A 20,338-nucleotide genomic window follows, 5' to 3' on the forward strand; every position below is an offset into this window, starting at 1 on the left:
GCAGGTTGAAAATTCTATCAGGTTGCTTGATTCAAGTCGGGCTTGTGATGAAATTGGGGAAATTCAGTCATTATCGCCGGCGTGTTTAATAACTTATAAGTAGTCAGCAAGGTCTCACCTCCAGTTTTCAGATGTGTCATGAACCGTCAGCCTTGCAAATCGCTCGGGGTCTCGAACCGCCCTATGCCCCTCCACTGTGAAAGGCTGATCGATAGTTCTTCACAGACGTGTCTCACTTCACGTAATCCGGTTTTGAATGTCCCCTCGTTTGAACTTTTCTTCAAAAGAAGACTGTCCTTAATAGTTGCTATTTTTTTAAGTACTTCAGACATTTCAGACTCCTAGTTTTATTCTACTTGCAATAAAAATGGCACATGTGATCAGTTCATCGATTACGTTGAGGGGAAAATAACCCAACAGGTTAGATACGCGTTTGGTTTTTGGGTCGCCAAATGTGAACGCGTCTCTAACATTTGCCTCAGATTTCAGGAATGTCGACATTTTCGGCCTATCCATGTGAACCAAATCATTCCGTCTAACAGTACCCGCTAAACATGACTGTTCAGGAAATCTGAAACACCGATCAAGTTTTTGTGCTAAGTGAAAAAATCAGACGGAAGTTTTGAAGTGTCATCCGAGGAGTTTTGCCTACTCCTCCTCGAATGGCTGGCAACCGATGCAAGACCTCTGCGCGTTACTTTATTTGATGTGTGACTCATTTGCAAATTAATTTGGATTCCACCAGAGACTCAACCGAATCTCTCGTTTATTACATTCTACAACTAAATGTGCTGCACACAGGCCGCCTCGTGGATTCATTTGGCGCGATATTTGAGATATCGCAGTATCTTTTCATAAAGGAAACTACTCACAAGGTTGCTGAAAACTCTTCGATAGCCCACGACCGGTTTTGCCCTTCTTGATGCTCTTCGAGTGCATTTGCCGCAATCCGTCCAATTTGGGTTCAAGTAGAACGTAAGGTTGAAGAAAACTCGGGAACTGCGCCTTTATGTGATTCGTTTTCTCCCGTAACTTGTGTTCAACGTTTTTTTGTCAAAATGTCGGACTTCACGGGTGGTGTAACACCTGCCGAACGTATGCTGACATCTTACTCGAAGGATAGTCTAAGATACTACCAGGCTGTCCAAGCCTAGACGGGCGCAGTCGAGATATCGAGGTTTGATTCGAACCACGAACCTTCCTGGCAATAACTTTTCGCCTTAAACGCCTCCAGCTGTGAATGTTCTTAAATAACAGATGTACACGGCAGAGAGACGTAGTTCTTTTCTCGGATAAACTGATCGTCCTCACTCTGTTCATATGTCATTGTGAGAATCACTGTTAGCTGTGAAATTGGCCTTGGATGAGCAGTGTTCTTTATTCAGGATGCTTTATTATTATGTATTTTGGAATTTTTCTGTCAGATTTTGAAGATTCCGCCCCAGTTAAAATTTATGTCAACCTCCGGGACCAGTCAAGTTTTACACCCATCCCTTCAAGCTGAGAAAAAACTGTTTATCTCAACGGAACGTTTATCTAAGTGCAAGTAAACAATAGTATCGAGCAGCCCAAAAATGACAAAAAGGCAGAATGCTTATATTTTCCAAAAATATCGCAGATTTTAGTCAATCAGTGCACAGAACAGATGAGTTTGCGTCCAAGGATTGGATTCATGATCCCCATCGCAGTTTTTCTTCTGATGCAAGCGAAAAACAGACTTTGAATGTATTGATTTGTTCTAATGAGAGTATTGTTAGTTGTAAATGTTATGGTTGTATGAGGGCTGGGATACTGCCAGGGCGCCCACACCTAGACAGGAGGACGATTAAGGTCCTTAACCAAAGCCTTTGGCTCAAAAGCCTAACCGCAAGGCAGCGGTGTTTGGCGGGGAAATGCAAATGCATTAACTTTTCTACGGAACAAGTCGCCACACATGTTCCAACCCCCAACCTGGAGGGCCAGGAGATTGTGTTCGTCGGACCTCTACCCATTGACCAACCTGGTACGAGACTCTGTGATCATCGTGCGGACACTCCCCAGTATAGCTCAATGGGTCGCCGAGGTACACAAACCGCCACACCACGGTAAGGTTCAGTCTCTTCGTGACGGAGTGAAGCAGTGGTGGCAGTGAAGCATCGGTGTTGAACACTGATGTCATGCTGTCGATGATGATGATTCGGATGATGATGATGATGATGATGATGATGACGATGATGATGATGATGATGATGACGATGATGATGATGATGATGATGACGATGATGATGATGATGATGATGACGATGATGATGATGATGATGATGACGATGATGATGATAATGATGATGATGATGATGATGATGATGATTTGTTCTAATCAGGACAGAAGACATGCCTAGATTCTTCGTGGAAAACATCTAACCTATGTAGATTCTGATGCATGAGCGAGTCACTACGCAGGTTACCGGGGATGATCATGACCGCTTGGATGAATATTCATTAAAGCTGAAATCTTGGCACACAAACGTAAATCATCATTACTAGGAAAGTTCGCTAATTTTTGTGACGTTAGATGGTGTAATACGGTATTTTTGTACCATTGTGGCTTTATCATTCTTTCGGGGCCTCGCTTTCAGAATTAATCAATCCTGTCAAGCGCTTGGATTTTGGTTCGAGCGTAAAAAAAGACAATTTTTCACATCGTATGCCAAGCAGCGAGATAGTTTTTACGTTTATCTAAGTTCTGAATCCACTGATGAGTGTTCATTCTCTGAAACTAAACGCAGTCACGGAGAGACTGCGCCTCATCGGGGTGCGACGGTTGGCGTACTCCAGCAAACCATTAAGTTGAACTGGGGATACTCGCATGGCATTCACAGAGTCGCTTCCACCAGGAAGGTCAGTAGATAGAGGTCTGACAACCTACCCGTCTACACAAGTGTTTGTAAATGTGGGCTATTCCACCAAACTCAAGTCAATCACTGCCGCCTTGCCGTTAAATTTTGCGCCAAAAGCTTTGGCTTGGGACCTCAATCACCCCCCTGTCGGGGTTTGGGCCCTCTGGCAGTACCTCAGCCAACATACAACCATGAACTTTACAGATAAAAGTGCGATGGCAGTCAAGTACAAGTATGTATTACTAGTGTACTGATGTCGATCATGGTGGTGATGCCCAATCTAAGTTTATATTGAATAGAGAACACAACTAATCGCACATACATCATGCGCAAACCTTCGTGATGGAATTCTGGGAAAATACGAGATGGAGTCGAGATTCACACACAAAAGGTCAGAGAAAGTACAGAAGGTCAGTTCATCTGTTTCTTCTCAGTTTACCCTACCAGATGAAAGATCACTTGCTTTCAAAACCGTATGGATAGAAAACAATTAGGTTACAGGATTGAGCTTGAAGCTTTTCAGCGAACGTGTCCTTGCGTGTCCTTGCTCTAGCACCCAAAACGAGCTACGAGTGCAGTGAGCTGGATTACCGTCCTGTTGTGGAATTTAGCATGAATCGGACAGGATCGTGTCTGTTGGACTGGTGCACTTCGATCGAAACGGAGTGAATCACGTTCTGATAACTGTTACAGTGAACATTATGAACACTTTTTCATAAAGAAAACTACTCACAAGGTTGCTGAAAACTCACGACCGGTTTCGCCCTTCTTGGGGCTCATCGGGTAGGCGCAGTCCCCATCGCATCCTGGAATCGTTGGCCTTGTCACCAGTTCCAACTTTTTTCACCATTTATGGAAGGGTTTAGTACCATACAGTGATGCGTATACTTTGTTATCAATATTTGTAACCATTGCTATCAAGCTGGGAACAAAGGCAGCTCTTGCATTCCCACGCCACTAGTGCGGTCCTTGGAAGCACCGGTGTTGTGAAAGCTCGACAGTACACTAACAATTCAAGAAACCGACAAACGACGCCAACGTCTTGAGGGATAACGAGCCATTATTTCCAGGCAACTGGTGAATAGCGACAAGTCTGTCACTATGACTTACGCGGATTCATGCCGGCATCTGACATATCGAATATCGCGCACATTATGGCTTGTCTTACCTCCAATCCCCCCCACACACACGAACAACAGGAACCATTCGCAAAATACACATACGTTTGGCGGAAACTCGGGAACTGCTCTGCGCTAACGAACCCCAAGAAGAGCAAAACCGGTCGTGGGTTGTCAAAGAGTTTTCAGTAACCCTATAAGTAGTGTTGCTTCAAGATTCACCAGAACGTTTTAACTTTATCTGAAATCGAACAGGAACAGAAACCCGTTTGCAAACAGCTGTCTTGGACAACAAAACACCATATTTTTACAACAAAGGTGACAATAATTCGATTGTCTTTTTATATTTCCAACAGTTTGTGTTAGCTCCCGGGTAAGCGTTTCTCCCTATCCAATGCATTAGGAGCAGTTCTAATCGCTTCTGAAGCAAGCGTACACTGTCGATGTGATCCTCATAATCTTCCTCGTGATGTTCTCCTTGACCTTATAACCTTTTCAACCTTTTGGAAAGTACACGTGTCCTTGATTCCACTCTGAAGTAAAAAGCTTGCATGTATAATCAGATAGACTGGAGGTTCAAGACATTCGGTTACCCGGAAGCCCCTCTGCAACATTCACTTTTTCTAGAAGGATCGGTTTCGATCGGTTATGTCAGTGGTTGCCACTCGTTACTAGGGTCTAGGGACCAATAGGATTTAACCTCTCCGTTCTCAATTCCTCTGTTCTGAATCTTTCCAAAATGAGAGAGATTGATGTCACTTTGGTACTTGCTTCAGAAATCAAGGTAAGATCCAACAGCTCAAGGAAAAATTACGAAAGGATCGATGAGTTTCGCTCTCAGTGGGCAAGTTGTGATCCTACAGATGGCGCTCCCCGTTCCAAACTTGAAGCTGGAGGAAAGTTTTCATGACGGAAACTACTGCAAGGTTGCCTGAAAACTCTTCGACAGCCCACTACCNCTACCTGTTTCGCCCTTCTTGGGGCTCATCAGATAGGCGCAGTCCGCGAGTTTCCGTCAAACTTATGTTCCACTTGAATATCATAAACGAGAGATTCAGTTGAGTCTCTCGTGGAAACCAAATCGACTTGCAAATGAGTGTATTTCTGGAGGAAATTTGTTTTCAAGAATTTAAAGAGAACCACCGAAAAATGGAAGTCGAACGCAATAAAATTCTTAGAACCCCATCCCTCCATCCATTCATCCCTTTGGCAAAAAAGTCTCAATCAGTCCCTTCGTTACGGCTGTATGAAGTGTCCGACTGACAAAATCCTTCAATCTTGTCCTGAAGGGGGTCACCGAAGTCTGCATCTTTGTGTACTCATTCCGTTTGTGAACCCTGCGGAGACCAGGACAATAAGTTGGCTGTGTCAGGACCTCCGCGTGGTTCGATCGATCGTCTGAGCCCGAGATAGCCTACTGGTTGAGACAGGAACTTTTTTAGACTGGAAAATATGTGGTTCAGAATTAACCCCAATACCTCGACTGCTCCTGTCAGAGTTGAACAATCTGGCAGTACCTCAGCCCTCGTGCTCCCATCGGGTGTCATGGCAGCTGGACACCGAAACTGTGCTACACCTGAATGACTGATATCGTTATTACGACTGGTGATCGAGTTAAAAAGGCAAAGTGCTTTGATACCTTTTTCAGATCAGTCGTCATCCACTGTAATTGTAGCTTCGAGTGGCAGTATGAGTGTTCTCATGGTCTGATTATACAAATCCCAGTCGCCTTAGACATTCCATCTTCAAAGTTCGCAATCAGTAGCTTCTCACACCTCGAACAGGTGGCGTTCGTCCCAACCTGTGAAGCGGGTGTACTCAGCACAACCCACCAACAATCGCAGAAGTTGACAGGATGAATGATTCTCTTAGGTTCAAGCGGTCGCTGGAACTGGCAGTTTGTCGACTGGAATATATCGTCATTGCGATCAAGAGGGATTTCTTTTCGCAGAACGGGTCACGTGTGACTTATGACCAATGTCAAGGCAGTGCCGTTTGAATCAATGAATCAAATCGATGGTGATATCGATACACGAGGACCAAGAAGGTCACAAATTCAATCTGGAAAACGGAAAAATTTTTGCATACGGAGACGCGCGACACCGAAGAGAATTTCTGGAAGCATGTTACGCCATGGCAGATTCGATCAACCGGTGCATCGAACTGGATCCAATTTACGCACCCTTACGTGCAAAAGACCAACATCTCAACCGGAACACTCAATGAGGACCGAATATTGGATTCACAAACAAAGAAACAAGGAACTCCTCGGAGTCAAATCAATAAAGGTCACAAGCCGGAACTCGGAAGGACAAAGGTCACTCCAACATCGACCAGACTACGACGGAGGGGGATACCAAGCTGAAAAGTCACGTGGGCATCGGCGAATGAGGACACGGGATAACAGAGCAACCAATAGAACCGCCTGACTGAACAACTAATCGCGGTCAGAGGTCATCCCCGGTTACCAGCGCGTATATTAACACACACGTAACGCTACTCAACGCACAATCATTAACACACCGCTACGCACAACTTCGCTCCCCAATAACTCACTGATGATGTCACCTGGATTGCTGATGAAACGTTTGCAATCAAATTACCCAGCTCAGCGAACAAGCCAACGACCACCATCTACGCTACCTGAGCTACCGACTTTTCCTCTATAGAAAACAGTTAGAAAACGCGGGAAGAACAAAACACTTCCGGGTAAAATTAAGTGAGCTCATGTTATCTCATGACATCTTATTCAGTTTGGTACTTTCACCATCTTAGGTATGAGAGAGATGGTTGTCAGGGTAGCCGTTGCTCTGAGTGAAATTGCATGTGAGTTGTACAGGAACAAAATGAGCAAAACAACTAACTAGCATAGACTGGCTTCACTGACAGGACAAAATATCAGCTTAAAAATACCAAATTCGCTCACGCTACCTACCATCTATAAGTAGGTCAGAGGAAAGTCATCAGTGAAATTTCCGTTTGAGCAGTCGAGGAGCCAGACCGCGTGATGTAGCTTCCGTGGTTGAAAGACGAACAGTACTCTATCCTGCCTAAGTGCGGGTTAATCACACTGCTGATCAGCCGCTTGTTACCGGAAGGCTACTTGTTCAAACTACCAGCAGGAAGGTCGCGGGTTCAAGGCTCTCTGAAGTTTCGTGAGATACGCACCGATCTCAATAAAAATGAGACGACTGTTCAGTGCTTCTCGGCTTTTCCGCATAAACTGGCTTCACTTACAGGATGGAGCTTCAATATGAAAATCATCAGATCTCACAGTGCTCGAAAACTGACAGAAATATTCATGGGCACCGATACACCCCTCCCATAGGTGCATTGCTGGTATTGCCGTTCTGTATTGTCTAACATAAAGTTGCGCGCACTTCGAGCCATTGAACTGTTCTTCGATCTGTTCACACCACAAACAACCGTGGTGAGAGCTATTCCAAACGACAGTTATCCGTTATTTCGTAGTATCCGATATACGTTCGGATCTGAGTGCTACGCACACCTTTGGCTTGGCAACAACATGAAGAACATCATGGTTCGTGTATTATATGCCGTGACAAATGTCACTTGCCCAAGTGGCATTTTGTGCAGCATAGAAGAACAGCGATGAATCTGTGCGGGATGCCCGAATGACTCCGTCAGATCTCTTGTTTGCTTGAGAAATCGATAGAATTCTCTTTATTATAACCTACACACGCTCATTCAAGTATATCAGTCTTAGAAAAAACACGTGGATACAGGTGAAAGGAAGAAGGCCTTCTCTGCGGAGTTGTTTACTAGAAAATGCACACTGAGCGGTTACAGACTATTGGACAGGGAAGTAAAACTCTCATTTGCATCTTATTTACAAAAGCTGGACACCCATCTTCTCCCGAATGCGTCTTCTTGAACTTTCCTGGAGATTCATTGACTCCAATCATTACTTGGTCAAATCCAAGCAAATGTTACAAAGTGACTCCACGAATTCCGCAACAGATCTGCCTTTTTCAAAAGACACGAAGCGAAATTCTACGAGCAGCACATACTACCCGCGCGCCTCCCCATCAGTAGTATCACCGTTACACAGGTAGCAAAGAGGCAATGTCCTCACATATATTGCTTCCACTGCCTAATATGAATAGACAGGAACGTCAGGTGATAAGGGCACACCCCCTGAAGAAAACTGGAACGTTTTCTTTGTAATACTCTTCGAGCCGGCTATTGATTCGTATTTATCTGAACTTGTGGCTCGCCGAAAGTACAAGTCAGAGTACAGGTCATCACGTGTCCCAACTGACAAACCCTGGTCCTCTGGTAAAAATCGGAGTTAGAAGCTAAATAAACAAACAACCATGAATGAAACTACTCACAAGGTTGCTGAAAACTCTTCGATAACCCACGACCGGTTTCTCCCTTCTTGGAGCTCATCGGGTAGGCGCAGTCCTCGAGTTTCTGTCAAGCTTACGTCCTAATTGAACCCAAACTGCACTGATTGCGACAAATACACCCATTTGCAAATCAATTTGGTTTTCACGGGAGATTCAAGTGAATCGGGGTCAGAAAGCAGCGAGGATGGACTGCCTAGATCAACCCCTAATCGAACGCACAGCAGAGTCACTATCAGGGCATAATGTCGATCCTAGCGAGCGGTACTGCCCCCGAGAAAAAACGAATCAAGGTCAATTACGCACCAAAAAACTTGGTTAATGTCTACCTGGAAATGTGTGAAAACTCAACGTGATGTATCATAACTGGGAGGAATAGTTCGCTCAGCACCTGAAACTTCTGTATGAATATGTAGTATCGAATGACGTGGTTCGGTTTTGATAGATTGGCGCCTTTCAGTATTTTTCTAATTGGTAGAAATGCCCATCTAACGGCAGACGTCGCGAGTCAGCGTGAGTAAGACGATGTCATCCTCGACATCCCGTTGGCTTTTGCATTAGATCAAACAAACGTTACCGGGGATGTCGCAGCTACGTGCCGAAACCTAAACGGTTCCAGGAGGAGCTGGTGTAGTTCTTGGCTAACCAAATTCGGTGCTTAAGCCTGATACAGTGACCAAGTGGTTGTCGAAAGCCATTGCCTTCTTACCGTTGTTAGCACAAGCAAGTGAATGTTCTGTGGATGGCATAATGGATTCAGCGAACAGCAGCTCCTTGCACACCCGAACAGGTTTCAGATCGGATAGTGCTTCCACCGGATACTGATTCGTTGTTGAGGCTTTGTTCGTTGTCATTCTGTTGATGGCCATGGATCCCTGAAGTGATTCTTCTGCGTCTTCTGACCCGCTTGGCTGTGAAACCGCCCGCCATAGGGTTGGAGACTAATATGCCCCATCAGTTATTGAAGACAAGATCCTACACACTGGTGGAAGATAAACTGTGACGAACTAAAACGAACCGGCATTTCAGCTCCACCGCGCTTGTCCAAGAACCAATGCAATATTTTGATGACCGTCTTTTTTGTTGCCAACGGAATGGCATCAACTTCTGGCCACTTTGCGTAACCTCCTACGAGAAATAAGCGAGACAGACTACTGATCGAGCCAGCAAAATCATCGGAGATGCGTATGGTGCATTTGTTGGTGACCTGTAGAAGATGAACTGCCTGCGAGCACTGGGTGACCTTCCTACATCACGCAGACGAGACAAGGTGGCCCCTAGAACCAAGAAAAGACTGAATGGATTGTTTCTGGTTACAGAGGTAGACAAAATGCGGGCCGGACCAAGTTGCCTAAACCAGTCGAGTCTAGGCAAGGTGGCGGAGTGTAGTACACTACCGATAAAGACGGTTTTACGGAGGTGCACTTGAGATGGTTGATTAAACCGACAAGGCTGCAAACAATGTTGAAGCTGGATTGAACACCCCAGCTTCTCTTTGCGAGTATCGTGAATTGGGATGTAGAGCTGCAGCCGTTCTTCGAGCGAGAGTATTTACTTGACAGACGGCAAGATTTGTTCATCGATTTGTTAATCGATTCAGGCTTTAATTGTTATTTCGGCTGCAACCTGATGTAGCCGCCTGAGCTGAAAGAACTGAACCACTGTTGAACTTGACGCTATTTGAAAATGGAAGCTCAAACTACTAAAATGTCGGCAGCCGAATAGTGAGAAACACAAACTGGTTTGACTGGGTTTTGGCAAAGCTGTACGTTTTAGTTTGGATGGAACAGTACCACGTTGGCTGCTGCCGAGTCGTGATTTTGGTTGATACTGACACTGATACTGACGCAGTTTCCTCAAATGTCTGGTACGCAGTTCGAAACCTCTGGGCAACTAAAGATTACAGACATGAATAAGGCACTTGAAGAGGCCTTCAGTCCACTCGAAATCGGCCGTATCCCAGGTTAGTGTAAGATACCGAACTACAACAATCAGTTGTGGACAGCTGAAGACCGTGAGGGTATGCTGACGGTGGTTTTAGATTCCCCCACGATTTCCGTTCATAAAGGTAATCAAACGTAAATATTTGCACTTTTCAGCTGAGTTAACTTATTTGTCTGAATGATGGTCATCTTTCTGCTTACATAAAAAGCACCACACGAAAGCCAGAAGTAACCGCTGTTAGTGCTGGCATCAACATCTACAAGGTCAATGTACAGAGGGAAGTTTTGCAGGACGAGTAGCGTTTAATAAGCACTAAAATTGTCAGTGATCAGCACATCAACTCATTCCACATTCAAACGACGTACCTCAAGAGGAAACCAATTGTTGGTCAGATGACCGTTGGTCCTCTTACCGAGCTTACAAAGATTCTGTTACCAATCGAGATAAAGTCATCGGCGCATTAGGTTGAGGATATCTGAGTGACACGGGATAATCCATAAAATGCCTCGGAGAAGGCATTCATGATCACAGATTTCTATCTGAGAATAATTGCCTAAATTTTTCAACATCTTGTATAAACCCGGGGATGTATCTCCCCCTGAATTCGGGACATTTAAACTTGATAGTGAGTCATCTTCCGAAACCCACTGAAACATGTCAATATCTCAGCAATTTCGTTGAGAACTCCTAGGAATAAAGGCGTACAATTGTCACACACACGCCACGATGTTTTTGGAAATATGATCAGGGAAATTCACGGGTTTATGGATCGACTCCCAGCGGAACATGCAGCCACGCTCATCTAAATATCACCGAGTACATTTATGTTAGAAAGCGCCCCTTGCGGGATTCACGGAAAAAATCGTGAAAGTCTTTGTGGGTTGAAAGCAGGAGAATTCGAGTGTCATCCACTTGCTCTGCAACAGGTGTCTCTCGTATTCCACACGGCCGGTAGCAGCTAATCACAGTCTGGGTCAATATAAAGTTCCGCTCGCCGATGTTTGTTCTAAAATGTCACTTGTGTTAAACGCATGTCCAAAACGTTCATTAATTATTTGGAAATATGCAGATCACTTTGGTCCAGTTTTTGGGTCAGCTGCTTACAATGGGAGTGTAACAATGCTGGGAAAGTATTGTTTTCCCGGTAATTTTTACTGGACATTGTCGTTACGATGGGAAAATAAATAGCCTGTGCACATGCAAGTCTTGACACAAAGTGACAGGATGTGAACCAAAATTTCCAAGTTTGAACTGTTGTGATGCAGTTAGGTTGGGTTTTGAAGCATGTTCTGATTTTTCTATTGATTATTGGAGATTCGATTAGAATCCGTCGGCGTTTTGTCGACGCCTGCGTTTTGCTACTCCGTGTTGATCTTCACGTTACGTTCTGTGTAGCATACGTTGGAATAATCGCTGACGGGACCGGGGTTGGGGCGATGGATCATCTTGGAAGCCGTGTAACCTGGTAATTGTTCATCAACTGAAATCAATGATGATACACCTGAGCTCACTGGTCAATAGGTGGGACCATTTTGGTCTGACTGTCCTCCCCCCTTTGAGGCCTAAAATGAATCGATAATCCTCACGGAACGAAGTCGACAAGGTCAGTTGAGAGTTGAAAGTAGAAGTACCTTAGAAATCCGAGTCGTAGTGGGGGGTTGATTGGCATGCGTGTGCTGAAATTCATCCATGTTCACGCTAAATGTCGCGAGGCCTGTCACTACTGAGTGGAACTCTCATTTGAGAAGTTGTCACTCGGGAAGCCAATCCGTACTTGATCACGTGATGTGAATTCTGTGACTGGAAGATAGACGGCACTATATCCTGCCTGAGTGCGAGTTGGTTGCATTTCTGGTCAGATACTGGTGTTCAAACTACCGACCATGATTTTGCGGGTCAGACTCCCTGGAATTTTTTGAGGTACCCACGTATGACGATATTCAATAAGGATGAGAGACAGATGTACGGTGCTTCATGGCTTTTCATCATAGGTCGGCTCCACTTAATTGAAAAAAAAATTACTAGATCAGGAAGTCAAAATGTGAGGATACATTAGTCCGACCATATTGCTAACTACACTTATTATTGAGTTGCAATTTCGGGGTTTTGCGGGTTAGGCAGGACTCACCGGAATAATTACGCCAGAACAGGAACACGACCGTTCAAACGAGAGCGGTGTGGCTATGAACAAAAATGTCTATCCTGCAAAACCCCAACATTGCAACCAAAAATCTGCCCAGTGGGCTTCAAGCGTGTACCACGGTACCTGACTGGTTAGTTCTGACTGGCGGGTCAATCGATCGTCACGACCAGAACAGTTACTGAGTCGTCATTCGATGAGCCGGACACACCAATCACCTCGCTCAAGTGTGAACACGTTCGCCTGTTCAGATGTGATAATTCAGACGCGTCCAACATGCTCTGGTGGAGTAGCGGTTACACGCATGTCGCCTCGCATGTCAGATGTCCGGGGCTCGAATCCCGGCACGGCCATTAGATATGCACTGCTAATGTGCTCCAATAAGAGCAAAACTCGGGTCCGGTACTTCCCTTTGGTGTGGATTCACCGGGATAATTACGCCGGAACAGGAACACGACTCACCATAACCTTGCACCATGTGTTTATTCTGTGAAATTAGGTCTCACTTTATCCTTGGCCAGGTAAACCTCGGGCCCTCTGAAGGAGGCATGATTTATAGCCCAGAGTTGAAACTTTTGCTTCCGTAAATATCCTTAACTTTTGGCTTGTAATCAGTGACTGAAACAATCTGGTGAGGTTCGAAATGGTTTCACGCGTCCCTTTCTAGTTTAGGGTTGAATCAAATTTAGTGACATTTCGAAGACAGTTTTCCGGTTAAACGGGACGTTGTCCGTCACATTGTGTTGCCCTATTTTCGCCCAAAGTCGTTGCTCATATGTGTGGTTGGTCTCGGTTGATAGGGGTGGGGCACCAAGTTGCAGTTTTATGGGCCTCCAGTTGTGTACAGATCGAACCGTTTTAAGCATACAGTATGATCGTTTGTATGTCTACCGAACACTAGTGTGGAACGGAGACCGGATAAGGTCCAAAACTATAGGCAGCGGTTCACTCCACGTGTTGTCAATGACGTAGAAATATCTGAATAGATAGATTTTCTCTTCTTGAAAGGGAGCCAATATAGAGAGTTAGAAGTCGGCTACAATCCTTGGAAAGCCTCCTGTAGGGGTAAGAATTCGTTTGGTTTATAGAACTTGAATGCCTCAGATTGCTAGCTGTGGAGTGAGTGACCAACCTTTGTACCCTGGCTCCACCTTTACGTATATTTGTGAGATAATGGCTGATGACAATTTCGGGAATGGTAGACCGAACTAGAGGTGACAATGATCAGACATCTTTTCATTTATGCTTTAAATTTGTGCCCCAAATGAAATATGCTATAATGTTTGCTATTCATCATTAACCGGCGAGTTTGTATAACAGGAGCGCCTTTTTAAAAGTGCATTTTCGTCAGTTTGATAATAGCTCACGATCAGTTTACACCACTTGTTCGTTAGCTGACACGACGTGACATTTTTCCTTTTGCGTCCCCGTTTCCCAGATCGATGATCTAAAGCACAATTGCATAAGCTACTCGATGACAGCGTTTCTTCATCAGGTTTTCATCTTTCCTCTTGATGGCACCTGCAAGTTGAAATGGTGTAGACTTGATGTGAACGTTAATCATCATTTTGATCGGCTGGCTCTATAGGGGTCAGTGTGGTACGATGTCTTACCACAACCAGCAAGGCGGCCAGAGTATCTATTCAGAGGTGAAAAACTCGGGGCTGTAACTAGGCCTCCACCGACAAACGACTCCGGTGATCACTCCTGGGGAGGATACTTTTCAATTAACCAACTAAAAACGAGCTGTTTTTTGAGGAGAGGGGCTCTCCAGGGGAAGACGACTGCCAATAAAACTTTAAAACGAAACACTAATGAGGTCACAACAGAATGAGATCAACCTTATGATTGATCTGCGTACCACCGTTTTTGGGATTTAGTTACTTGTCCAAGTTTATACGGTGTTGAACACAAAAACAATTCATGATAGTTGGTTTCAACATGCCGACCCTAGTTTGTATGTTTTGTTCAGCGTAAGCCACGCCCTTGCTTCGCATATTCCTAGTTTGATTGGGGCTCTTGTTTTGTAAGTGAGCAGGTAGCATTACTTGGCAAACTTCTGACAAATTGGAACTCTTCCCAGTAAAAGAAACAAGTTGAAGCTCATTTTCAAACCAATTTGGTTTTGCGGAAGACTCAACTGGAACCCAGCTGAATCTGTCGGATATCTTGCCAACTGAAACAATTTCTAACGTCTGTGCTTCAGCAGCCTGGCAACAGTGAAGTCAACCTCACAAACAAAATTTTCTTCAACGAGAACACCAGATATATCAGAAACCTTATGAGTAGCATGTTATTCCACGAAAATATACTGAGATATCCCAAGCCAAGTGAAGGTGGCCTGTGTGCAGCACATTCAACTGAAAAATGGCATAAACAAAAAATTCAACCAGGTTTAAGGTGACCCTCTCGTAAAAACCAGATTGATGTGCATTTCGCTAATTCCGTGCAATCTGAGCTTAAGTCGAACGTAAAGTTGAGGGAAACTCGGGGATTGTGGCTACCTGATGGGTTTTCAACAGCCTCATGGGTAGCTCTTTTCCAAGACCATCAGAATACTTTCTTTATCTCATAAACTCAGCAAGCCTAGATTACCAAAGGTGTCCGTTCGTTCGATTGACATTAGCGAGTGCACTGCTACTCTCATGGTTCCGAGGCGTCCATTGACCCATCAGACTTTTGCAACTTATGCTGCAGCACGCGTTCCAATGGAGTTCCAACCCTCTGAGACCACGGCATTGCTAGGCGGTGTCACTAGGCTCTTCAAATTCAGGGCCCGCTAGCTGACACTGGCAACTTGCGAGCTGCGTCCAATTGATGGGGGAGCAGGCACCAGTTGCGTATATGCCAGACAAAGTTTCATCAGATATCATGGACCAACAGCTTTGTGTTAACGATATAACCTACGCTACTCAGTCTGGTCTCCATGACTCAGAGTGCAACATCAATGTGACAGAACTTCATCAATCGACGATTCCAGTACGACGGCGTCCTGTATCACCACAAAGTACTTGGTCAACAAACTGTGCTAAAAAATTACGGTTATCATTGCGCACCTCTGGGGGATAAACTAGTCGGGCCATCTGGAGTCACCTGGAGATTTTCATAAAGGAAACTACTCGCAAGGTTGCTGAAAACTCTTCGACAGCCCACGACCGATTTCACCCTTCTTGGGGCTCATCAGGTAGGCGCTGTCCCCGAGTTTCTGTCAACCTTATGTGCCACTTGAACCCAAGTTGCAGTGATTGCGACAAATGCACCTGGTGCACCCGGAAATTGTGCAATCGGTGACAAGGAAAGTATGAGGCAGGCAGCTGATGAACCGCACTCATGCAAATTGTATGAGTGCCAAAAATAGCCTCAATCGAATCTCTCGTTGATTTGGTCACTCATCTGAATTAGCTGCACAAAAGCCGACTAATATTTTTGTTAGGACGAAATTAGTACATTTTTTGACGTAGCATACTACTCATAAAGTTACTGAAAATCCTTTTAGAGGTCACAACTGTTTTCATCATTTTGAGGCCCATGAGGTGGGTATATTCTCTTGGGTTCCATCAATCTCATGCTCTATCCAACTGAATATGCTGCAAATAAGTGTATTTCGCCGAGCGCACGCTCTAGTTTACAAGTGCAACAGGAAATTGGTGGAAACTCGGGGATTGCGCCTACCTAATGATCCCCAAGATGAGCGAAACCGGTCGTGGGTGGCCAAAAGGTTTTCAGCAACCTTGTGAGTATTGTCCTGCCAAGAAGAACAACATATCCCTGTGAAAGGAAGAAGGCTATCGCTACGGAGTTTCGCATTAGAAAATGCCAACTGACCAGTTATAGACTATTGGACGGGGAAGCAAAACTCCCATATGCATCTTGTTTAAAAAAAACTGAATATCCATCTTCTCTGTGAAAGCGTCTTTCTGAACTTTCCTGGATATTCATTGAATGTTGCTCAAATCCAAGCAAACGCTACAAAGCGACTCCACAAATTCCGCAATAGATCTGCCTTTTCAAGAGACGAAAGCGAATTTACAAAAAGAAAACTTACTACTCACATGCCTCCGCCGTTAGTAGTATCACCGTTACACCTGTAGTGACGGGATTCTCTGAATTCACGAAACCGTAAAGTCACTAGGCGATTGAAAGCTCCTTGTCACTATACGACACTTACATCCAGCACAATGAGAACGCTTCCAGTGCTATACCTGCTCTCGCAGTAAGCAATTAATATGTTGCGACATTAGTTCAACCTCCACGAATCTGAACCAACAGCATACATCAGCAATGATATTCTGATCCCTTCGATATCAAGCATTGAGAAATTCGAAACTTTCGCAAATTTAATCGAAACTAGCTTAACTGTTTACGTCATTCTTACCGATTTCCTGAGGCTTGCCGTGATTTTTCTACTTTCTGTTGACAACCGGTGCATGGAGTTTACCACCGGTTTCCTCAAAGTTACTTTCACACTGGAAGCAAACAGACCGCCTTTGGGGTAATCATTGAAGTGTAACTTTCTCTACAGTTATTTTTGTCTTGTTAAGTTTTTGGAACCAAAAGTTATGAAGCAAACAACGGATGGAAGGAAAAGGTGTTCGTCAGGGAAACCAGAGTATTTTGCCCTTGATTTTCCACTCTCAAGCAGCCTGGTGGATGGGATTGGTTTCAATGTATCCGCCACCTCTTGGCGTCGTGCGTGTAAGAATTGGATAGTAAAAAACCGGTTGGTTTTGGTAGAAAACCCATATCGATTATTTGTTTTTGGCTTGCTGATAAAATGAGGCAATCCTTCCCGTAAATGTTTCAAGACTCAACCTCCTTTGTTGGTAGATCTCTAGATCTCAACTACGCTCCCCACTAACGCACTGATGATGTCACCTCGATTGGTGATGAAACGTTTGCAATCAAATTGCCCAGCTCAGCGAACAAGCCAACGGCCACCATCTACGCTACCTGGGCTAACGATATTTTCCTCTATAGAAGATCTCTTCCCGTTTGTCCCTCTAACAAATCCGATCACATCACTCAAGTGCAAACATCTTCACCTGTTCAGACGTAAAAATTCGGATAAGTTCAGCGTGGACTGTGGAATATTGGTGACAGGCTGGCCTCGCATGCCAGGGGTGCGGGGTTCAAACCCTGGCGTGCCCAAGGATATGCACTGCTGGTGAGCTCTAAAAAGAGCAAAACTCGAGTCCTCTTTGGTGTGGACTCATTAGAATGATTGCAACACAACAGGAGGACGATTGTTCAAATGAGAGTACTGTGAGTATGTAGTCTACAAAATCCAGCAATCACCAACATTTAAATTTCAAAAATGAAGTAATCTTTTCAAGAACCTCAAATCAACAACCGATAGAGCTCTCTAACTAAACCCATTTCGGTACGGTTCATTGAGCTTAGATTTGAAATTCGTGCCTTTTGGACGGTCACCCAACTCATCAGGAGTGCGTATCCAATACCCGTGTCGGGATGTGAACCCTGGACATCTGACAAGCGAGGCGAGCGTGTAACCACTACTCCACCAACGCACGTTGGACGCATCTGAGTTATCACGTCCGAACAGGCGAACGTGTTCACACTTGAGCGATGTGATTGGTGTGCCCGACTCATCCACAGACGACCCAGTAACTGTCCTGGTTGTGACGATCGATTGACCCGCGAGTCAGGACTTTCCAGTCAGGTAGCGTGGCACACGCTTGAAAACCAATGAGCAGATTTTTTGTTGCAATTTTGGGGTCCAGGTCAATTGATCTAAGTAAGGGAAACCTATATAGGAAGGGAGCAGTTTTCGCCAAAGAAATAGCCGCACAGTTGACAGTGTTCCCGATGCCATGATTTTGTTTTAATCCCCATGTACGTTGCTCTATTGTTGAAACTTAGATCGTATGGGTCACTCTAATCTAGTTTATCCAAATACTATGCCGGTGTGAGAAAATATTCCAATGGTAGCACCATTTCGGTGCATAACTGCCTGCAACTTGACGGAAGCTCGGAGGGTGAGATATTGCCATGCAGCCCAAGCCATTTGGGCTCGAACCAGTGACTATCCGATCAGACACTTCATTCCTTAACCAATAGCCTAACAAGAGATTAAAACAACATGGTAAAATTGTCTTGTACCAGAAGCATTTAGGTCAAATTTCGTTGCATTCAGTAGTGATGCTTCAGGAGAATCTAGAATTACGCCAAAACAGAATTTTACAGTGCCGTTTCAATTAGTGACCTCCTCCGTCTTCTGTTCTGGCAACGACAGTCCTCTGACAGGGAGTGTTTATTGCTTCAAAGTTCTAGACACAAACTCAGCTCACAAGCTTTAGCGTTCAATTGTCTTGTGAAACATGCGGTACGTGTAGGCAGTTCCATCTGAGTTGTCTTTGTTCAAGGTCACCACTAAACTTGGTAGTAGGGTACGCTACATGAGAATAGAGAACTTACAAAGTGACTTGAAAAGACATCCCCAATCTCAGCTTCATTCCCCAATGTCAACTTGGAATTCTCGCCCTTCGGCTTGAATTTTAGTAGCTAGCCTAAAAGTGAAAACTTGAAATTCACACAACCTCGCCGCAAACCTCTAGCTCACCAAACCCATGTTTCAAACTGTTATTCGGAATAGATCTGTTGGGAATTTGGTCCCATATTTTCTCTTTCCGTCTGACGGAGTTATGGTTCTGGTTTCCTTTTCTCATCCTCGTCGGTGATTAGGTCGCACAAAAAATCAATAAAGATGACTACGCTGACTATGTGAATGAGTAGTACTTGGTGAGAAAGCAATGCCGTAAGAAAAATCAGTCTGTTGAACCCCGGCCATAAACTAAAGCAGGGTTGAAAAAAGCATGGTACGACGTTTTCAAATGAAATCAGGATGACTGGTCTCCCAACGTGCTGAGACGTAGTGTTAAGGGGCTCGACCTTGCGTTCGTCCTTCGTACATCTGCTCTCCACAACATGATTGACTGAAACGTACATATCTTCTTGAAGGTGACCATCAGCAATGATGTCTTTGAGACATTCAGCTGGGATTCAGCTGAGTCTCCCTTCAAAACCAAATTGGTGTGCAATTGAATGTGGTTCGTGAAAGTACATTGGACGCGATATTAATTTTTTGGTTCACTGGGATGTACCGTAACACAATAAGCCGATTAACTTAACTGCACGTTATCACTGTTTTGGCTTTCTGGTTAAACTGTCCGCTGTTCCAACCACGTGATTAGTATGCACTTCTGAGTATCTTCACGAGCCACTGACGACTCCCTTGTATACCAAGTTCCTCTTTTTGACGCACTCATCTACTAAAGCAGTCTATGTCGAGCAAGCTCCCCCACACTACCATCGTTTGGAACGGCATTAAAATAAATGCATTCAGAGTAACATCGACCGGGCTTTTGATGATGTCGTAAAGCCCGATGACTTCAGAGGTTTTCTTTACTTCAAAAAGGTATCCCATTTGTACGGTAACGCCCTTCGTTTCCATAGCAGGCATCTCATGCAGTTTTGTGGTTATCTCTTGTAACATTTTTAGGCAATTTGATGGGTGACTTCCCTCACCGTACCTATTGTGTAGGATAGCCTTTCGATAGATTGTCATTCTGAGCTCATTGGGTGTCATTGCTTTTGTAAGGCGTACGTTAACCTAACCAACAAGCCTCCCCCATGACACAAGCACCATCTTACAGTTCCTTTGTGTTGTCTATCACAGGTCACAACACGCTTGTCTGGTTCATTCAGTATGCAGGTGGCAAGATGTGTTACGGTTTGAATGCGTGAACACTGTTGGGGTAATCATAATAAACACCTTGACTAAAGCTCTCGCCTCCGCAAATGTTTTGCTTTTGGCATCAAGACCGGTATGTCATGTGAGTTTAAACGATTCCTTTTGCCTGCCGTCCTGGA

The 20,338-nt window shown here is 44.6% G+C and overlaps 1 protein-coding gene across 1 annotated transcript in view; it reads right to left on the bottom strand.

Moving 5' to 3' along the window:
• T265_15373 (hypothetical protein) overlaps window positions 1–20,338 on the bottom strand; it is a gene marked incomplete at both ends in the record, with an annotated part of 125,926 nt that overhangs the window by 67,119 nt on the left and 38,469 nt on the right. The window contains 2 exons of the mRNA XM_009177781.1: window positions 9,074–9,305; window positions 9,383–9,492. Coding sequence (XP_009176045.1) covers window positions 9,074–9,305; window positions 9,383–9,492 — 342 coding nt within the window. The remainder of the gene's footprint in view (window positions 1–9,073; window positions 9,306–9,382; window positions 9,493–20,338) is intronic.

This window comes from Opisthorchis viverrini (assembly GCF_000715545.1).
Source record: "Opisthorchis viverrini unplaced genomic scaffold opera_v5_455, whole genome shotgun sequence".
Classification (NCBI taxonomy): domain Eukaryota; kingdom Metazoa; phylum Platyhelminthes; class Trematoda; order Opisthorchiida; family Opisthorchiidae; genus Opisthorchis; species Opisthorchis viverrini.